At 43.2% G+C, this 15,789-nt stretch overlaps 1 protein-coding gene across 4 annotated transcripts in view; it reads right to left on the bottom strand.

Moving 5' to 3' along the window:
- sptbn5 (spectrin, beta, non-erythrocytic 5) overlaps positions 1 to 15,789 on the bottom strand; it is a 63,125-nt gene that overhangs the window by 14,676 nt on the left and 32,660 nt on the right. For all 4 annotated transcript variants that reach the window (XM_014192723.2, XM_045717484.1, XM_014192740.2 and 1 more), the window contains 25 exons: positions 14,652 to 14,898; positions 14,356 to 14,495; positions 14,119 to 14,218; positions 13,862 to 14,032; positions 13,261 to 13,425; positions 12,683 to 12,909; positions 12,274 to 12,460; positions 11,852 to 12,052; positions 11,389 to 11,505; positions 10,820 to 10,977; positions 10,534 to 10,666; positions 10,214 to 10,359; positions 9,841 to 9,955; positions 8,416 to 8,526; positions 7,617 to 7,796; positions 7,157 to 7,360; positions 6,768 to 6,917; positions 6,488 to 6,592; positions 4,843 to 5,034; positions 3,972 to 4,127; positions 3,579 to 3,770; positions 3,120 to 3,215; positions 2,864 to 2,982; positions 2,537 to 2,651; positions 104 to 217 (listed from right to left, as the gene is read on the bottom strand). In XM_014192723.2, coding sequence (XP_014048198.2) covers positions 104 to 217; positions 2,537 to 2,651; positions 2,864 to 2,982; positions 3,120 to 3,215; positions 3,579 to 3,770; positions 3,972 to 4,127; positions 4,843 to 5,034; positions 6,488 to 6,592; positions 6,768 to 6,917; positions 7,157 to 7,360; positions 7,617 to 7,796; positions 8,416 to 8,526; positions 9,841 to 9,955; positions 10,214 to 10,359; positions 10,534 to 10,666; positions 10,820 to 10,977; positions 11,389 to 11,505; positions 11,852 to 12,052; positions 12,274 to 12,460; positions 12,683 to 12,909; positions 13,261 to 13,425; positions 13,862 to 14,032; positions 14,119 to 14,218; positions 14,356 to 14,495; positions 14,652 to 14,898 — 3,841 coding nt within the window. The remainder of the gene's footprint in view (positions 1 to 103; positions 218 to 2,536; positions 2,652 to 2,863; positions 2,983 to 3,119; positions 3,216 to 3,578; positions 3,771 to 3,971; positions 4,128 to 4,842; positions 5,035 to 6,487; positions 6,593 to 6,767; positions 6,918 to 7,156; positions 7,361 to 7,616; positions 7,797 to 8,415; positions 8,527 to 9,840; positions 9,956 to 10,213; positions 10,360 to 10,533; positions 10,667 to 10,819; positions 10,978 to 11,388; positions 11,506 to 11,851; positions 12,053 to 12,273; positions 12,461 to 12,682; positions 12,910 to 13,260; positions 13,426 to 13,861; positions 14,033 to 14,118; positions 14,219 to 14,355; positions 14,496 to 14,651; positions 14,899 to 15,789) is intronic.

The following is a 15,789-nucleotide window of genomic DNA, read 5'->3' as shown; positions in this document are numbered from 1 at the left end:
CAATTAGTTGGTCTTCAAATATTCGATTCAATTCAACTATATTTTTCTGTTTCACTGTAAAACGCATTACAGTATATCAGGCCATGTTGTGGCTTCTTCTCACCTTGCCTCTTTCCTGTATGACTCCAGCCTCGCGTTCAGTCTCCTCGTGGCGTCGTATCAGATTCTCCACACTCTCCACATCCCAGCCACAGTCCTGGCCTTGCAGTAGATGCATCTACAATAGGAATCCCAGCAGATAGGAATTAAATACAATGTGATGTGGACACACTTTCAAGACAACAAGGGTGTGTCATGACGTTGCCCTGTTGGTGAGGTTTATGACCCCCATAAATACATTTCCCCCTTTCCTCTCTCTACTCTACAGATTTGACTCTTGGAAAAGCCCTTTGTTAACATAGAGAGTCTGGTAACGTCAAAAGGGTGGGGAACAGAACCATATTTCGGTAATCCAACCAGTTGAAAATATGCGTTGGTACTTAAAGAATATGATGTCAGATCAGTTGTCGTCTGAGACATTATTACTGATAATAGGATGACATAAACTGTATCTTGGAAAGTCTACACATTCTAGTTATCAGATTCACATGGAATTGTTGTACAATTTAAATGTTTAAATATGAAACTATTTGTGGAAAGATTAAATGTAACTTTAGCTTCTAAATGAGAGAATTGTTTTCCTAAGTGAACTATGCTCAACTCAGTGGCCCCGCCCATGTGAACAGACATTGGTTGTAAACTATGAAACGCGCCCTTCTCTCCACCACTACAAAAGCCCGTTGACGAAAAGTCAACCTTGTGTTCCCAATGACGTGAGGACTGCTGCAATACGTTTAAAAAGGGCTAATATCAACTACAGAACTAAGTCAACCTCAGCATGAACTATGGTTGCGAATGGTTGAACGACTACAACCTAACGAAATGAACATTGCATTCCCGGACTAATGTCCATACGTTTAAAAGGGCAAATTTCAACGTGGAGGTGACGATCGACACGCTGGAAGGATGAATTTCGACTATACCAGCCAGAATATAGCATGAGCTTATAGTATGGCAACTTGGTAGGAACTTTGAACTCTTATTCACTAAAGAAGTGATACATCCTAGACGTCGAGTTAGCAGCAGCAGCTGTAAACGTGGGCTAGGAAAGGACGGACAATCTCTTCAGAAAGACAGGGTACTACAACTTATCCGTTCTAACACCCGACGATGGTACTACAACGTGACCGTTCCACCACAAGACATATTCTTCAAAGGACAAGAGAGATCTCTGCTGGGCAACCCAGCCTTCCATCTACGACCAATCTATCGAAGCGCAGCTCAGAGTAAATATTTCTTGCATTTTCCTTTTCCAAATGGGCGGTTATTTAGAATGCATAAGATTCTGTATTTACGATAGCATAGCTTCATAAGGTCCGATAGAGACCCAATCCTTTTGTTCCTCAGTCTTCCCGCGCTTTCATTCAAACCCAACCCCCTTTCTTTGTGTAATCAGCCGTTATTTTGGTTCCGTCCGCTAGGGACGTTTTCTTGTATGACATAATTAGTAATCAATGTATGATCCATCCTGTGTATATGTAATTCTGTGTGATTATTTAGGTATTTAGTAAATAAATAATTAAACCACATTTTTATTGCTGATTCAACTTGTTAGCCAGGGTTCGATAACCAAGAATTCTACGACGTTCAGATGAGACTGAATAAGGTGACGATTAATAATTGACTGCTAGGGCCTCCCGAGTGGCGCAGTGGTCTAAGGCACTGCATCGCAGTGCTAGCTGTGCCACTAGAGATTCTGGGTTTGAGCCCAGACCGGGAGGCCCATGGGGCGGCGCACAATTGGCCCAGCGTCATCCGGGTTAGGGAGGGTTTGGCAGGCAGGGATATCCTTGTCTCATCGCGCACTAGCAACTCCTGTGGTGGGCTGGGCGCAGTGCACACTGACACGGTCGCCAGGTGTACGGCGTTTCCTCCGACACATTGGTGCGGCTGGCTTCCAGGTTGGATGGGCATTGTGTCAAGAAGCAGTGCGGCTTGGTTGGGTTGTGTTTCGGAGGATGCATGGCTCTCGACCTTCGCCTCTCCTGAGTCCGTACGGGAGTTGCAGCGATGAGACAAGACTGTAACCTCCTACCAACTGGATACCATGAAATTGGGGAGAAAAAAGGGTGAAAAAGACATTTTAAATAATAATTGGCTGCTATTGATATAAAAGATTACCAGGTCTTTAAGAGTTTATTCGGAAGACAACAGCTCTATAAACATTCTTCCGTGGTGCCCCGACTTTCTAGTTATTTACATTTACATGATTAGTTTAATCAGGTAATATTAATTACAGAGAAATTATTTTATAAAATAGCATGTCATATCACTTAATCCGGCATAGCAAAGACACGACAGGTGTATACTCAAATACTGTTCTCTGAAACTGAGATCTGTGATATCTTCTTATGACATCTGTTACAGTAAGTCATACATAAGAGACTTAATATTAAGTAGGTTTTATAGAGAAGGGTTAAGATGAAGCCATTCCAACCTTCTCATTGGCTCTCTCCCGGACTTCATCCAGTTCTCTGATGAGAGAGTGGATCACCAGCGCTGCCTCCAGCTTCTTCTTATAGCTGCTCAGGTTGCCATGGAACTTACTCCATCTGATGGAAGGTGAGGTGAAAAGAAAAGGTGTTAGAGCAGGTTCAAAAAATATATAATTATACTACAGTATGTGTACAGTACATTACAACTTTTCTGGTTGAATAAAGGCAATGGAACCTGTGAGCTGTAGAAACAGTTTTCCTCTTGAAGGACAAACATCACCACAGTCATCATCATCATCAACTAATTTTCTCAGTAGGTTGGGTGTCACCTGTCATTAAGCTGCTGTCTGCGCTGTTTCACTGTGGCCAGTTCGTCACTGTTCTGCCGCTCCAGCCGAGCAGCCAGTTTGTTGATGGCCTTGATGTGAGCATCGTCCACTGTGACTTCCTGTAATAAAACGCACTCAATTAAATTTTCCAATTCTCCTTCTTGATAAGGGTCACTAAACTCACCCAAAGTTCCAAGACCAGAAGCGTTGGAAAGCGCTAATACTGTAAATGCCGTTTGTTCAGAAACAAACTCACCCCAGAGCCTGAACCTCTAAACTCATTCAGTTTCTTCAGCAGCTGGAGCCCATGCTCATAGTCTGTGCCAACATCCCCTATGTTTATCATCACCTCCTGAGAAATAACAGAAAACATACAACAAAGCTATGTGAAAAATAATTATTTCCATGTTTGTGTTTTATATTATCAATATGCGAGACATGCTGACAACTACTGGTATGGTGGTAGCTCCTGCATTCTTCTTGGAATCCAAAGTTTTGTGGTTGCATTCTCATCTAAAGTCTCATGTTACCATACTGCCTACTCTTGAAAGTTCCTTCATACATTGCTCTTCTAGGTGGTGTGCTCTGACAAAAGGTTGTTGTTGACTGAAGCTTAACACATTTAACACAAACTTGCATCTGATTCAAGTGTGCAGGGACTTCTTTTCATAGCTCTTCTAGGACTCCTTCATCGATTGTTCTAGTCCATTCTTACCTTCTGTCTGATCCAGACCTCCACCTGGTCCACCTTCTGCAGGAATTCCAGGAAGTCTCTGTTGTCTTCTAGAACCTTCCCCCTGGCGGCCACCGCCAGCTTCAGCTCCTCCCAGTGTTTCTCCAGAGCTGCAACACTACGACGAACCTCCTGGGACTTAGGGTGATGCAGAGACACCAGCTCCTCACCAGCCTAGGCCAGCACATGGGTCAGTTTGAGTCAGCTCAAAAATTGATACATGAATCTCTATGACATATTATGACTTATTATAAAGGCTCATACATGCTTATAAGAAGTTTTAAAGGATTATAAGGATGAAGTGTTACTGAACTATGTACTGTAGTTATCGCTGACAAGAAACCCTCCCCAGTGTAGTTTAATAACAGCTCATACCAGCTGCACCGAGTCAATGATTCTGCTGTGGGCGAGAATCTCTGCCTCGAAGACTTGATGTTTTTGGAGCAGCTTCATCTTGGTCTGCAGGTTGCTCAGGTCCACTTTGGAGTCCTCCTGCATCTTCTGCATACGCTCCGACACCCACTCCTCAGCCTGGGCCAAAAACAGACAACATCACTCCATCTACACTTGATTGAGCTTTTCTGGCGCAAGGGAACTAATGGACTAGTCTCGAAGTGCAAGCCCATCTGGCACTCCAGGACAGCCAGGCTCAACGGGTGAAAGTAGTTGAAAGAAAACAAATAGTATTTGAATCATTGATGAATAAAAGAACTAGACTGCTTGCAAGATGGCCGACCGTAGTTTTCAACGTAATCTACTCACATTCGCATACACCGTTTCATGGTTGTTTACATCTTTCTTACTGCGTCTGCACACTGGACAGACAGCAGTATTGCGCGAACATGCTCTGGGAACTCTGTCAGAGCGTGCTGAGCACGTGGACAGCTAAACAAGCCAACCGACACTTCCCCTGGCTAGCTGGGCTCATGACCTCAGAGCATGAATATAAAATGTTAATATCTTTAGCTGTGAGTGATGGAAAAATGATTGGCCTCAGCTACAGTATTTAAATAATTCAATGGATAGTTTGTACTCAAAGGTGATGACTAAAGTGTCTTCTTAGGAATTTTCAAATTTGACTTTTCTATGGGGTCGTCTACGGGAATTGTCTTTCTGGCCCAGACATCAATTAAACTGCAGTACCGAAGCAAAACTGTAAGTGCAGTCAAAAGCGTGCTTCTGGCCTGGAACCCTGGCCCCTGGATTTGAACCCATGTCTGACCACAGGTGATGTGTGGTACTGTACCTCGGCAGCATTGCGGTTGAAGATGCAGAGCAGCCTGGAGATAGCCAACTCCTCTCTGCGTTTGATTGACAGTCCCTTAATCCTGCTTCGCCTCTCCAGGAGGGCCTTCAGCTTGTTGTGGATGTGGCTGGCTTTCTCACGACTGAAGTCTTCCTTCTTCAGTCTCTCAGCAAGGTCCTTCAACAATGATATCTAAAGAGCAATGACAGTGCTGTGGTTGAACAGGCTGAGACACATACACAGAACACTTGACAGTGTATGTTTTATCATAGATTCTTAAATTCCCTTGTTTGTTTATTTCAAAAACAGTTTTATCCTACTGAAATTTTAGGACTTTGTCAAGCAACTAGTTACAGACAAAAAAAATGACCATGATTTCTCTTTTGTATACTAGTGGTGTGTTGCAAACCTGAAAATGTGGACTCAATAGTAAACTATGTAAACCAAATTTGGCACAGAGGTAGATGCATGTACCCTGAAAATATATAATATAAACGTAACATGAAACATGGGACCAACACTTTACATGAGCTGAAATAAAAGATCACAGAAATATACACAAAAAGCTTATTTCTCTCAAATGTTGTGCACAAATTTGTTTACATCCCTGTTACTTAACATTTCTCCTTTGTCAAGATCATCCATCCACCTGACGGGTGTAACATATCAAGAAGCTGATTAAACAGCATGATCATTACAAAGGTGCACCTTTTGCTGGGGACAATAAAAGGCCACTCTAAAATGTACAGTTTTGTCACATTACACAATGCCACTGAGGAGTATTTCTGTCTGTAATAAAGCCCTGTTGTGCAGAAAAACTCATTCTGATTGGCTGGCTTCCCAGTCGGTGGGCCTATGCCCTTCCAGGGCCACCCATGGCTGTGCCCCTGCCCAGTCACATGAAATCCATAGATTAGGGCCCAATTCATTTATTTCAATTGACTGATTTCCTTATATGAACTGTAACTCAGTAAAATCGTTGAAATTATTGCATGCTGCGTTTATAGATATGGAGCAAACCCAGATTTGGCCCCTAGGGGGCGTAGCAGCCAATATAACACAATCTACATAACCAAGTTGTGATTATGATCTTTCAGATGCAATTGGAACAGAGTTGATAGCCCATAACGTTCCAAAGTTAGAGTTAAACGTGTGATGGCACCGGCACCCATATTGCCAATATCAGTGGCCTTTTTACGTCGTACAGGCATGTCAGATTAGCTCAATCACCACCTTTTTCTGCCTCCGAGTACCACAGAAACAACACTTTGAATGAATAACAGACCAATGTTGATAACAAGTGGCCATGGATGAAATTAATCAAAATATCTGTTCTAATCATGAAAAACATACAAACATGTCTACTTTGATACATCACATTTTGACTATAAATGTGTAATAAAAAAATAAAATGCTTATTTGGGGGAATTTTAACTATTTACTAAAAATAAAGTGTTACTGCTTGACAGACAGTATATCTCTCTGAAATGACTACCAATTGTATCTCTTTGAAATCAATACTAATTATCAAAAATTATCCCAGTTGGAGCTTTTAAGCTAAAATTATGTTGGCGCTTTCAGAGTTAAGGACAATGGGATAGTGCATTCATAAAGACGGACAGCGGAGGATTGAAGGAATTCAGACCTTGTCCTCCTGAGTGCTAAGGAGTTTCTCAAAGGCTTCATGGCGTTTTATGAGTCCCTCTGTCTCATCAACTGACGTCCCCAGATCACTGTTCTTCAGAAGGATCTGGAAGGAAAAACAAGAAGTTGGGGGCATTCAAAATATGAACATGTACTGCAGCATAGGAGAACATTTGTTTTGCTTCTAAATGGATGTAATTGCACCGTCAGGGGCTTGCACTGACAATGTGAGTCTTGAAACAGAGCATATATTCTTTAATTGACCAGCTTTGACCTCTGACCTCTTGTGAGTTGGTGATCTTCTCCATGCTCTCTGTGTCCCTGTAGAAGACCTGTTCCAGGTGGGTCCCCTCCAGGCCTCTCTGTTTCCTCTCCCAGTGGCCATGAAGTGAGTTCCTCTCCTCCTGTAGACCACTTAGCTTATCCTTGACCTGGTAGGAGGAAGACATGACACATTAACAGCTTATTTAGGTACCATTTATGTAAAACCAACTCTCTCATCTTGTATGTATTCAAGCCTCAGAATTCTGGGACAGTAGAAAATATTTGCACAGAAAACAAACATTGAGACATTTATCGGAATACAGAGTGTGTATATGCTCATACAGGGTGTGTAATTCTGCTGCAACTGAATTGTGTTTCTGTGACAAAGATCTATTAAATTGAATACCTCTCTTGCGTTGTGTCTGTCCTGCTCTTGCAGCTCCTGCCCCATGGCCACTGCCTGGTTGTAGGTCTCCTCCCGGGCCACGATCTCAGCCCACAGCTGCTGGTGCTGGGCCAGGTGCAGGTCACAGGTGGCCACATCTCTAATAGACTCCTCCGCTGTCATCCCACTCAGCACCTGGGCACACCACAGAGCATAGTCCTGGACCTAGAACACCAAAATAGATTGACGTTAAAACCAACATGCAATACATACATCATGTAATATCCAAATCAAATCAGTGCAACAAGAACTAGGAAACTCTTAATTCTGATTTCCTAGACTCAAATTAAGTCTACCCCTGGACTAAAAAGCACGTTCAATGTAGAATCGCCATTGACAATGCTTATTAGTCCTGGTAAAGGCTCAGAGAGAGTTTGCAAACGGAAATGGTGTTTCTAACGGTAACTATTGAGTTAGTTACCGTGTTGAGGAAGAGGTAGCGTTGGCGTGCCCGTTTGAGGTCTCCCTCCCTCTGGTCCATGTGGAGGCGCAGCTTCTCCCAGTGCTCCACCACCTCCTGCTGTTGATCCTGCAGGAGAACCCTCATCTCTGGGGAGCACAGGTCCAGGGTGGAGTCTGCCATATCCAGCAGCTCCTGGAGCTGAGAACAACCCATATGATAGGAAGATTCATAGGAGATGGACAATGAAGACATGCAGGCAACCCCCACAACTAGCCTGGATGGTAATTTGAGCGACCTGTGCGCCACAAGATTGTGTTAGCCCGCTGGGCTAAAACCTAGACAAGTCTCAGGCAAGGTTACTTATCACACAAGCGTGGCTCACAAAACCACCTCCATTACAGTAACAGGAACCACTGAGTGGAATATCCTCAAAGAAACTGCTTAGAAAGCCCTAGCTCAATCGTTAGCTAAAGAAAATGGAAGCGTATGTGACAGTTTTATACAATTTATGGTCCCGTGTGGCTCAGTTGGTAGAGCATGGTGTTTGCAACGCCAGGGTTGTGGGTTCGATTCCCATGGGCGACCAGTACGGAGAATTTTTTTTGGGAAATGTATGCATTCATGTATGAAATGTATGTAAGTCGCTCTGGATAAGAGCGTCTGCTAAATGACTAAAATGTAAAATGTATAATATAGGGCAAACATCTAAATTCTGGGTGAACGGATTATCATTGATTGTATTGTTGTTAAAGCGAGTCAATAAAAACATTTGTTCACAAAAGTTGTGGGTAAACTATTGATGTGTTGTGTTCAGTACCTGCTGCTCGTTCCCTGCAAGCACGTGGACTAGAGCCTCGTGTTTACGAAGCTGCAACAGCACCCCTCGCAGGTCCCTAGCGATGTCATCAGGAATGCTCTTGTACCTCTCCTGTGGTGGTTGGAGAGAGAGTGAGGGGTGGGGTGGGGTGGGGTGGGGGGGTGGATGAATGGATGGAGACAGAGAGGACACAGACAGAGCATGAATCACACAAACTCAATAATAATTTATCAGCATGCATTTGCTAAGCAGTAGTGACTTTTATTTGCATTAGACATAATTCGATTTTACCCTCACACTTAATTTACATGGTGTTCTTTCAGTGAGCATTACACAGCTGACTGGTTGTATGAGTCAGATCAGTGCCTTAAATTAAGTTGATGTCCTGACACCACATTGATAAGCAGCACAGTAAACATTGTAGGTCAAGACTGATCATTTTATATGAACTCTATATGAACTCGGAGCAACGCTGAGCCTCTCTGCAAGGCACTGAGCTATTATACACTATCGTTCAAAAGTTTGGGGTCACAGAAATGTCCTTGTTTTTGAAAGAAAAGCACATTTTTTGTCCATTAAATTGATCAGAAATACAGTGTAGACATTGTTAATGTTGTAAATTACTATTGTAGCTGGAATTGGCAGTTGTTTTATAGAATATCTACATAGGCGTACAGAGGCCCATTATCAGCAACCGTCACTCCTGTGTTGCAATGGCACGTTGTGTTAGCCTTTTAAAATGATAAACTTGGATTAGCTAAGTGATCATTAGAAAACCCTTTTGCTATTATGTTAGCACAGCTGAAAACTGTTGTTCTGATTAAAGAAGCAATAAAACTGGCCTTCTTTAGACTAGTTGAGTATCTGGAGCATCAGCATTTGCGGGTTCGATTACAGGCTCAAAATGGCCAGAAACAAATAACTTTCTTCTGAAACTCGTCAGTCTATTCTTGTTCTGAGAAACGAAGGCTATTCCATGTGAGAAATTGCCAAGAAACTGAAGATATTGTACAACGCTGCGTACTACTCCCTTCACATTATTTATAACCTTGTCAATGTCTTGACTATATTTCCTATTAATTTTGCAACTCATTTCATGTATGTTTTCATGGAAAACAAGGACATTTCTAAGTGATCCTACATTTTTGAACGGTAGTGTATTTATTTGATTTAACTAGACAAGTCAGTTAAGAACAAATTCTTATTTACAATAACGACCTACACCGGCCAAACCCAGACGATGCTAGTCCCTATGGGACTACCAATCACGGCCGGTTGTGATACAGCCTGGATTCGAACCAGGGTGTCTGTAGTGATGCCTCTAGCACTGAGATGCAATGCCTTAGACTCCCGCGCCACTCGGGAGCCCTACTTTCAAGGCAATCTAATTCATCCAAAATATACTTATTTATGCTTAAACTGTACCTGAATATGTCCTAAGGCATCGGTGAGATCTCTGTAAAACTTGTGACACTCCTCGGCTTTGAGTAAATGGTCTTTGCGGTCTTTGGCCAAGTCCTGCAGTTCCTCCCATGACAATCTATCAAACAGGAGGGAAACAAGACAAAAACAACCGACTCAGGTCATCAGGTAAGATCTCTTTAACATGACTTTCATCCCAGTAGACATAGCTGCTTGAAATGACATCATCATTGCAACAAGTTAACAAGCATGTAATGATGTCATTTCAACCAGATTTGAGTTGTATTTCGTCATTTGAATGTGGATACATGCATTGTTCATTTGTACAGTGGACTGGTAGTGTGAGCAATAAAGAATATCGATTAGGTGCCCATACCTGAGTTGATGTTGTGTGTCCCTGATGGTGGAAGCCTGAGGATGCTTATGTTGAATGAGCCTATCAGCAAGCTCTTTGCAGCTCCGCATCCTATCAAAACCCACGTCCAAATGCTTCAGGAAGGCCTCAAATTTACCATTCAGTAGCTATCATGGGAAATCAAGAACATTTGTTTAAATTTACGTTTTCAATGACAAATGCCACATTTTGGAAGAAATAGGCATGACTCACGCTCACAATCTGGATAATATTTTCCAACTGAATATTTTGGAGATCTGTGCAAATATATATAGACAGTAGTGGTAGATGGTACTTCTCACCACTACATGTTCATAGTCATTTCCGTAGTCCTCAGAGGAGGCTATCTGTCTCTGCTGTGTGATCCAGTCGTCCAGCTCTGAAGACTCCCGTCTGAACTCATGGAGGTGGAGAGCCTCCCTCAGCTTTTGGCCCCTAAGAGAAGGTAGACAACTCCTCTGTTACACACAAGACACTCACCCATAACATATATGTCTCCTCGTGGTGCCTGTTGTTTGGGGGGGCATCAAACCATGATCTCATGGCATCTTTGTATCAAATGTCATGTGTTTGATTGCTTGAGCTCACCTGACTTGGGCTTGGTGTTGCAGCTGGCTCATCTGACTGCTGATGCGGCTGTATGGTCTGTTGACCTCGTCCAGGTTCCACTCATGGACAGCTGACTCCACGCTATCCCCCAGCTCCTCCACCTGGGCCTCCAGCACCTCCATCTGCCCCTCCACCGCCTGCAGGACACACAACAGAGACAGCAGCATTACACAATCCATGCTCCTCACCGTGCAGCTGCATTAGACACCATGCTCCTCACCGTGCAGCTGCATTAGACATCATGCTCCTCACCGTGCAGCTGCATTAGACACCATGCTCCTCACCGTGCAGCTGCATTAGACACCATGCTCCTCACCGTGCAGCTGCATTAGACACCATGCTCCTCACCGTGCAGCTGCATTAGACAGTGGTCCCTAGATCTGTAGATGCTCTAACCAACTCCTCTGATTATCATGGCATACTATGGCCATTCAGCAGATGGCTTTATCCAAAACATATATATCCAAACAACAGAACTTCTGACAGTGACGTATAGTTTGAATACGGCTAGTCAAACGCAAGACAACAGGAGAATGGGGTTGCAGTACCTGATGTTGCTTGATAAGGCTCTGGGTGGCTAGATCGTTCTTGCCATACTCATCAGTGCTGACCAAAGCTAGAGTCTCAGAGAGACGGGTTTCCAGCTCCGCACAGTCAAGCAAGATCTAGGAGCAAAGGAGTACAGTGATGAGGTATAATGATTATTGTCCTTCAGAGGTACAGTCTAAAAGAAATGTGAGATAATGTCTAGATGCTTTTGATAGTGGAGATCGTGATTATAAATTGCCTGGCTGGACTGATGAGACAGTGGATTGCACAGTCAGATGGAACAGAGTAAATAGGTATTTTAACGTCATAGATTTAGCCGGTGGTAACTTGTGAAATAGACACCAGCTGGAATGCGGTTTTAACCAATCAGCATTCAGGATTAGAACCACCTGTTGTATAATCATGAATAAAACCTCTTTGGATCCATCACAATCAGGATTGTGCTTTTCCTGTTGGCCCTACCTGTTCTCTAGTGATGGCCCTGTTCAGGTGGATGGCCCTCTTGTCACAGGCTGCCTCTAGCTCCTCCCACTCTGTGGCCAGGTGTGTATTCCTCTGCTGGACTTCCTCTCCATCATATTGGCTGGACTTCTCCAAGCTCTGCCCCTTCTCCAGGACCCGGTTCAAGTGTTTACAGTGGGTGTTCACTTCTGCCTGCAGCTCCTGATCACAGAACACACATTTGATTTTTGTCAGGGACTATGCACAACACATATATTGCACCAGCTTTAACTCATTTACATCTGTCCACCCTGGGCAGGAAACAAACTAACCAAAAAGACTGGATGAGAGTCACTCTGGATAAGAGAGGCAACAAAATGACTAGATATAAAATAAAATGTAAATCAAACTTTGTCATTATTATCTTGTTACCAGACTGATACCTTATGTTTCTGCATGAGGTTGATAGCCCCTGCCAGGGACTTGTCATAGTTGGTGGAGCCAGTGGATGGGTAGTGTTCGGTTATCCAGGAGAGTTCTATGTCTACATCATGATAGAAGCCAAACAGAGCCACGGACGCCTCCAGCTGGGCCCTGCGACGATCCAGAGGCTTCTGCAGCGACTTGAACCTGCATACAGAGATGATGTCTCAAAAATATCCACACTGATTATGAACAGGGGACAGATGTTTTTTCTGACCATGTTACCTGAACTGGAAAAACTCTGGGCCCTAGATAGAGAACTAGGTTAGCTAATTCAATGCATAAATGAATCGATCAATCAATGGATCGATCAGTGGATTGCTTTACGCTACTAATTACAGATCATATTAATCAGTCCTTACTACTTACAGCTTCATGTACGTATCTGTCTCCTGAAGGATCCTCTGGGAGTCAAAGTGGTTAGTGGCCAGGTGCTTGGCCCGGGTCACGATGGTGTTGATCTTGTCAGCCAGTTCCTGGGCCTCGGCCTCTAGCTGCTGGTGCTCCTTCAACAGCTGGCGGCTGGAGCGAAGGTCGTGCCCTTTGGCTGCGTTCTGCAACATCCTCTGGATGGCCTCGATCTTCAGCTTGGCATCCTGGGAACAATGTGATTACAATTTACCTCGTCCTCAGGTTCAATTGCTACCTCATATAGACAGAGAGAGAGAGCTGGCTGGTGGACGAGACCAAATTATGATAGGCATCATAAGCATCATCAACACATTTCAATTTATGGTAAAGAAATAACTAGGTATATACTGAAAAATTACTTTGTAAAATAATAATAACATCCTAATAATAACCTGATTGACCTATTTGTTTTATACCAGTGGAAACAGTACTGTAAAATGAAGCATGCTACCCACATTTATCTACAGCATTCTTTCCCACAAATCGATAGCCAAACTAGATCCAGGTAGGTAGTGTAGAGGTTGTTAGTGTGTTACCTGCAGTAGCTCCATGAGCTGCTCCTGCTGTCCAGCCTGTCTCAGCTTGTCTCCTCTCTCAGTCATCTTCCCCTGGAGCCTGACCCAGCGACTGTTAACCTGGGTCGACTTCCTCCTGATATTCTGGCTCTCGTAGTGCTCCTCCGACAGCATCTCCTCTCCCAACTGATGGAACCAGACAACAGGTTAACTTACAGTACAATATAGCAGTACAGTAACAGTAGCATTTGCTCCCCAAACGAATGGAAAGCGATTAGGCTTACCATACAATATTTAACAGTACAGTACAGTAGGAGGCCTTCATCCTAAAGCTTTGGCTCTGGTAGTGCTCATCCACAAGCATCTCCTCCCCCAACTGGTTTAGTGGTCCAGTTTTACTGAATGTTTGTCAAGTTTACCATCACGTTGGTTGAAACTTTGCGTCTGTATCACCAATAGCATTATTAAGAAGTGGGAGCAACAAACAGTGAACAGACTTTTTTTTCTTCTTTATAGTGCTTTTTTGTTGTTGTAGTTTTGCCACGATTCGAACAGATGAGAGAAGGTGTCATTATGAGCCATTAGGTATAGAAAGGATAGAATGGTGAAAGCCCTGTGATACCTTTGTGAGTCTGTCTAGCCACACTTGGTTAGCTTGCATCTCTTTCTCAGCTGCTTCATGTCTCTTCAGCTTGCGGAGGATATTGGTAGGGTCCCGGTACGACTCGTCTTCAGCTATCTTGAACTTCTCCTCCATCCACAACAGCATTTCTTCAGCATCTCTCTGGAACTCCTGATGACAAACACATAAAAAATGTTCAAGCGCTTAACTGCCATTGTAAAAGGTACACAAAATGTGGGTTTCTATATCAAGTGTACCTGATACTTATGTGAATCAAGCAGGAGGGTCCGTCTTCGTTTGCAGCTCTCTCCAAGCTTCTTATTGCGCTCTTGAATATTCTGTGACCTCTCCTGTATTCTAAAAAGTCATTAAAAAAATGATTTGGTCATTTCAATGTTTTTTTGAATCATTTGAACAATACATTGTTCACTGCTACACATTTCCTATGCATTTGGGGGAAATGTCTCCAAACTGGTCATCAACATAAGCCTTACTGTTTGGCAGCAAAGTGTCGTTTGTTGACGAGTTCCTTGCTCTTGTCTTGGAAGAGGCTGATCTGTTGGTCCAGAGAATTCAGTAGGCCCTCCAGTTCCTCCTGTCTGCCCAACAGACTGTGGACATTGTCTACAGAGTCCTGAGCACAGAGAGGGAAAGACAAACACACTGGATGAGAACAGAAGTGGTCTTACCTGAACAAACACACATACACATCCATCGCCACATACCATAAGGCTTATTATTATTATCCTTTCATTAATTGTATAACAGTGTACAGTATATTGTATCTTACCCCCAGGTCTTTGACCTTCAGCCTGGCCTCATGCCCAGACAGGGCTGCCTCGATACGGTCAGCCTCCTGATTCAGCTTCTGTAGCTCCACCCCCTGTTCCAGCCTCCTGTTCCTACTGCCCCACAGTTTGTCCAGCTTGGTCCACTCCTGGCTCAGCTTTCCCAGCGTCTGCTGGATGTCCTTCACACCTCGGTTTCCCCTTGATTGTTCCTCAAGAGACTTTCCAAGTTTCTCCATGTCTTTCACCCTTTTAGTTAGAAGAATACAAGTACATTACAGAGAGATTTACATAAAAAATGTGTTGCACACACAGTACCTTAAAAAAAAGTATTCACCCTCCCAACACTTTTACCACATTTTGCTGTCTCAGATTTCTTTACAATTGATCCAAAGCCTAGAGCACCATGTCAAATCAAAAGAAAAATTCCAAAAGCTTTCAACAATGTACTAAAAATGAAAAACAGAAATGATCAGATTAAAAAGGTATTCATACCCTTTGTAATTGCAAGTCTAAATTTGCTCAGGTGTAATATATTACCACAACAAGTCACACAATTTGTTGATGGACTCCACCTGTGTAAGAAATTAGTGGATCACCTGCTTTAAATGAATCTGTGAGGATAAATACTGCTCTCTCTGTATGGTCCCAAAGTATGGTAGAGACTTTCAAAAGAAAGAGAGACTAAAGTGGACTTTTTTGGCCTGAACGCTAAGCGGTATGTGTGGCACAAGTCAAACACTGCACACCAGCCAGGTAACACCATCCCCACCGTAAAGTATGGTGGTGGAAGCGTCATGTTACTGGCATGCTTTTCAGCAGCAGGGACTGGCAATATTGTCAGGAGTGATGGGAGGATGAATGGCGCACAATACAGAGACATACTAGATAAAAACCTGCGCCCCTCTACCACAAAAATCTAACTGCAGAAGAAGTTGGTCATTCAACATGACAATGATCCAAAACACAGTGCTCCATCACTGTGTGCAAAGTTAAGAAACTTGTGTGAGTCTGATAGCAGGGGTTATAAGAGAGAGCTTTCAATTTTGTGCAGATATGGGATATACATTTTAAAATAAATTATAAATATAGTTTATGTATTTATTGTCCTATCATGAAGGAACAGTCTCCAACCCTATA

Source organism: Salmo salar, chromosome ssa01 (assembly GCF_905237065.1).
Source record: "Salmo salar chromosome ssa01, Ssal_v3.1, whole genome shotgun sequence".
Classification (NCBI taxonomy): Eukaryota; Metazoa; Chordata; class Actinopteri; order Salmoniformes; family Salmonidae; genus Salmo; species Salmo salar.
The sequence above is the reverse complement of the archived record's forward strand: the minus strand, read 5'-3'. Positions and strand labels throughout refer to the sequence as shown.